We start from the raw sequence: 5,458 nt of genomic DNA, 5'->3' as shown, positions 1-5,458 counted from the left end.
CATATATATATATATATATATATATATATATATATATGTGTATATATATATATATATATATATATATATATACATAAAGCAAGAAGAAGGTAATAAGCGGATAGCAGAATTAAACTAGCCATCAGTATTAAATATTAATTTTCTCACAAAGAAGAAGACATTTCAGTAATCTACTATATCAATAAAAGGTAAACATCAAATTAAACAGAATAAAATATAAGAAATTTTAGTCCTTTTTATTATTTGTACAAAAAATTATAGTTGTTCATTTCTTTAAGTTAGTAACAAGGAAAAATATATTTCTAAATTTATACAAGAACTTAACGTAAATTTATATAAATCTGATTAATGTTAAATTAAAACAAATGCTTAAATTCACTTTAAGCAAGAGATGCATTGCACGTTTGTCTTTTATTGCAATATTTCTTAAAGCTCATCTTTATTGATTCCAGCTGTGTGGTTTAATACATTTTCATTGAAATTAATCGAATTCCAAAATTCTTTTTCTCCAAGATTAGCATTGCTATCCATGTTAATTTTATCAGGACCTGCTATATGCAAATAATGAAGTTCTTGTTTTGAAGGATCTAACTTTAGCCATTCTACATTGCCTACTTTCGGAATTCTGAAAAAATTTAGTAAATAGTATTTTTGCATTGTGTGAGTTTCAATATTATATGTAATATATATATGTACATATACTTGTGCTAATACATATAGTTGTGCTTACCCTTCTGTAGCGAATAATACCCAAAAGTCGATTAAGTGTTTCTGCATATTACGGTCCTTTTGTGTTGTTGTTGGATTAAGCCATTTAGTATCTACTACATAGAATGAATCATCGCCGTGGGAGACTCCTAAAAGATGAATAAATAAATTGTAAGTTAATTAAACTCTTTACTTCTAATATATATATATATTTTTTTTTGAGTATTGATATTTTATAAACTTACCATAATTCACAGTGGTACCGCTAAAAACATCGCTTAAACTTTGTTCTCCTCTGTAATTAAAATAATGAAACCAGACTGGATTCTGATTTACTTTGGCTTGCATTCGCGCAGCCTTTTCGCCATCGACTACGAAAAAGCGATCACTCGTCATTTGTATCAGTTCTTTCACACTTTGTTGGTCTATCGATTTTGTACCAAAATAATGTTCCTTAATGAGACGAGCAATCTCGACATGTTTCTCTTTGGGAATGGTGTAGTTAAAATCAAGAAAATTCGGTCCAAGAATATCCCAATTGTCGTTCAACTGTTTCAGACTTTCATCATCAGAGATAAACTCTATGACAAATTAATATTCATAAATAATTATCGTTTAGGTAGAAGAGTTTTCTTATTTTTCTGTACGTTATCTTACCAGCTACGGGATAGAGACCTTCCTCGCTCGTTACTCCTGTCACCCAAGGTATATCCTGGACATCTCCACTGTTAATGATTTCAACGGGTGTTCTGTCGATAAAGGATGCTTCGTCACCAAATTTCTCAACTACCGGACCATAAGGAGTAAAGGGATTGTACAAGAACGGCTAAAATCATAGAATCAATCAGATTTCTTCTTTCTATATCTGGGGATTGTATTCTTGTTTCAAGATAATAAAAGAAAAAAATGAGTCTCACCATAAATTCACTCGTAGCCTGAACCATCACGCGAGCTGGACGATGTCTCAAGCAACGTATCATATCTCTGGAGCTAGTTGTAGGACATCCCATTAAAGCGCTCAATTTCTGGGCTTTCTCTTTAGAGTTCTCAGCTTGTGTCCAACAATCAAATGCTGTACCGCTGAACGATATACCACCTAGATTATATAAAATTACGACGTAGTAATTTAATGTAATGTAGACGAAACGATTTAATCTTTGCATTAATGTTTATATTATCTCATAAAATACCTTGGAAGAGTCCAGCACTCATTTGTGATAAGTAATGATAATGCACGCTTGCACCACCAGCACTCAATCCGACCAAAGTGACTTTGTTCGGATCGCCACCGAACCATTCGATGTTTTGTGAGACCCAACGAAGTGCCATACTTTGATCTTTCAAACCCATATTACCAGGAACTACTTCGTCTTCCGTGCTCAGGAAACCTAATATTTTTTAAATATTATTTTTAAGAAATCAAGAACAGAGATAAAGTGAGATGTACAAAACAAGCTTGCACAATTTTGAAATTTATAGTTAAATGAAGTCTTATTTGTATTAAAACATTTTTGATTAGATAAACTTTGATTGGAAATATAATTTTGAATAACAAACTAACTTTTTATAAGTATTTATCTTATAAGTATTAGTGAAAATGTATCACATACCCATTGGTCCCAATCGATAATTAATAGTGACAAGTATAACATCGGAATCCATTAAATATTTGGCGCTATAGAACATGCCGCTACCAAATTGGAACGCCCCGCCATGGATCCAAAATAATACTGGCAATGGGAGTTTATTTCCTTTTCTTTCCCGTACTGGCACATAAACGTTTAAATATAAGCAATCTTCGGCACCCACAACCTTCTCCGGAGGATGTTCTGGTATATGATCGTATTGAATACACGCGGAACTGAATTTTGTAGCCGATAATTCACCGATCCATGCCGGTATTGGTCGAGGAGGCTGCATAGGGAAAATTAAGTAATTAAAACTTTTTTTAATTAAAACATTTTTTGTTAATATTTTTATGCTAGAAAATTTTATTTCTGTGTTAAAAATTATACACAGTCCAACAAAAAAATTGCGGCGAGTAGAACCAACATTTCTTATGTTCAGTTCCTCTTTTTTTAATCTTCAGAACTAGAAAAAGACGAAGAGTAAGTTGAACCGAGATTAAAGTTAATTTGATGAAAACGATCTTTAATAGATTTAAAGATCGCTAAATCCAAATTCGCCAGCGAAAGATGCCCATCACGTCAGAGTTTTTAGAAAAATCGAATAATGAACAAAAAAACAACATTTTTTTTGCCATATTTACCATTTTTTATGGCCAAACGAAATTTTATTTTTCAATTTCATTAACGCCATTCTAAAGAGCAAATCTTCACTTTTAAAACGAATTTTTATTTTGTACTGTGCGATTTTTTTTATTGAGTTATGAACGTTTTCTGAAATAGTGGATCCAAATTAGCGAATTGGACCTGGTAAGATAGATTTGTATCAAAAAAGCATCTTAGATTTTTTAGAGGTCACTGATACCGAATTTGAAAAACTTAAAATATATAGAAATTCAAAATGACGGATCTAATACGGATCGAATTTTTCACATTTTAATCCATCATTTTGAATCCGTTATTTTGAATTTCTATTTTGAATTTCTAAGTTTTTAACCCATATTACTCGATTTATCTCGAAAACTTGATGTGATGGGCATCTTTCGCTGACTTGGATTTGGATTCAGCGATCTTGAATTTATTAAAAAATGTGAGTTGTGGCGTCGCCATAGGAAAAAAAGATCAAATTTTGACGAACAGTGTTATTGGTATTTATTGTGAAAATCTACTTCCGTTTTCTTTCGTAAGAATTGTTGTTTTAAGAAATGTAGTTTTAAAGATATTCATTATATAATTAATTTGTACCTTAAATCGTAATTTCCCAATAGGTGGTAATGCATAAGGGATTCCTTCATATGCCTCGTATTTTCTACCATTTTGTGAGACCTTGTAATAGCCTTTTAATCCTCCCAAAGGTGTTTTGACTCTTGGAGCAGACACATTTGCATTTGTGTGAACAGCGAAGCCGAAGCAAAGTACAGCGATCAGTAGCTTCAGTAGCATGGTTTCCAGTTTCTCTTTAGTCAGTCCGCTGTTAACTGAATTCTGAGTTGTTTGTTATAGCTACAAATATTTTACGCATACACATATACGCTGATACGCATGTATCTATAATCTTCTTTAAAGCAGAAAATATTTATCTCAACTCTGATAACATGTAATGATATTTGTGTGTATTATCATCTCATTACTTGTTTATTTTAGCTGGACTGTTTAACAGCTGTAATTTAGAAATTCAATTTAGCGACAGAAATAATTTATTTATTTATTATTTTATTTTATTTATTATTTATTATTTATTATTTAAAAAGATTTAAATTTTGATCTACCGAATGAGTAGAATCTAACATATAAAAATAGAATAAAAAAATTTTTTTACTCTCAAAATGAAAATGTGGTTAAGGATTTAATATTAAAATAATTCTGATATATTTTGAATAAAAAACGAACTTTTACTCGAGTGCAATATAGTTTTTCATTACGTAATGTTATTTTTGTTATTAAGCGAGATAAGATATATAAATCTTGTATGGTTTGTTACTATATATACAGTTTTATTTCATGTACTGTCTCTTTTAAAAAACAAGATTTTTATGTACAAAATTATTTTTAATTTGTCATGACAATTAATAATTATTAAGTGATCAGGAGTGCAAGATTATTAATTTCGAATATTGAGCTAAGAAGATATTGATAACGATTTAAATTTATTTATTGATTGCAATTTTTATCTGAAATTAATCTTAGATGTCTGTTATTAATTGTTGTCATGGAAGATCTCCAGAACATCTTACATATTAGAAGACTGAAAGACAATAACATTGAATATATATATATATATATGTTGAACAGAGAATATATTTAAAACAATTTGAATTTATTTTTAAAAACACATTCAGAAATCAAAGTTAGCAACCAAGAATCAATGAATGTCTGAATTCTTTTCATAAGATGGAGTTTAATAATAAAATATATATAAGAAATAATATAATTTGAAAGAACTCTCAAATTTAAAAAAAAAAAGAAATTCAAGACTAAACAAGAGTTAGCGCGGAAGGGATTGCACAAATTATTAACTTTATTCCGTTTGATGTATGATATCTTTTTTATTAAGAGAAATTTTGAACGTTTCAACTCTCTTTAGAGTCCTCAGAAAATCAATTGTACATCCTAAATCGAAATTAGTTTAAGTATCAGTTAAAATTAAGTCACTTGCAAATTGCTAAAACTTAAGTGAATTCTGATTTAAAATATTATAATAAGATTGAAAACAAAACTTAGTTTATATTACAAACATTATTTTAAATATACTTTAAATATGAAGCGCCACTACGGTCTGAAGATGTTGAACTATTATATATTTTCATATAGTTTGTTATATAATCTGTTAAGATATTGAACTATTATCATATAAATGAATTAATTTCAGAAATGATAATTTGATTAGATTGCGATATCATGCCGATTTGTCGGACTTTCAATGCAATCAATCTGAAATATTAATAATCCTCCCAAATTTCTCAAATTAATCTTAAAAAACTGTAATAAATCTCGGCATTATCCGAGGCAATATTTTTCGCAATAAGTTTATTGGCACGCAATTATCATTTCTGAAATTAATTCATATTCAATTTATATCAATATGTATATATATATATATATATATATATATATATATATAATAA

The 5,458-nt window shown here is 29.1% G+C and overlaps 1 protein-coding gene across 1 annotated transcript in view; it reads right to left on the bottom strand.

Annotated features, from left to right (window-relative positions):
- Positions 1 to 3,776, bottom strand: part of LOC105624427 — a 9,954-nt gene extending 6,178 nt beyond the window's left edge. The window contains exons 1-8 of the mRNA XM_012205792.1: positions 3,579 to 3,776; positions 2,319 to 2,622; positions 1,899 to 2,096; positions 1,626 to 1,804; positions 1,366 to 1,534; positions 954 to 1,289; positions 731 to 857; positions 429 to 625 (exon numbers count right to left, since the gene is read on the bottom strand). Of these exons, the coding sequence (XP_012061182.1) occupies positions 429 to 625; positions 731 to 857; positions 954 to 1,289; positions 1,366 to 1,534; positions 1,626 to 1,804; positions 1,899 to 2,096; positions 2,319 to 2,622; positions 3,579 to 3,776 (1,708 nt within the window). The remainder of the gene's footprint in view (positions 1 to 428; positions 626 to 730; positions 858 to 953; positions 1,290 to 1,365; positions 1,535 to 1,625; positions 1,805 to 1,898; positions 2,097 to 2,318; positions 2,623 to 3,578) is intronic.
- Between the last annotated feature and the right edge of the window lie 1,682 nt (positions 3,777 to 5,458).

The sequence above is a fragment of the Atta cephalotes genome (genome assembly GCF_000143395.1).
Source record: "Atta cephalotes unplaced genomic scaffold scaffold00077, whole genome shotgun sequence".
NCBI lineage: Eukaryota > Metazoa > Arthropoda > Insecta > Hymenoptera > Formicidae > Atta > Atta cephalotes.
The sequence above is the reverse complement of the archived record's forward strand: the minus strand, read 5'-3'. Positions and strand labels throughout refer to the sequence as shown.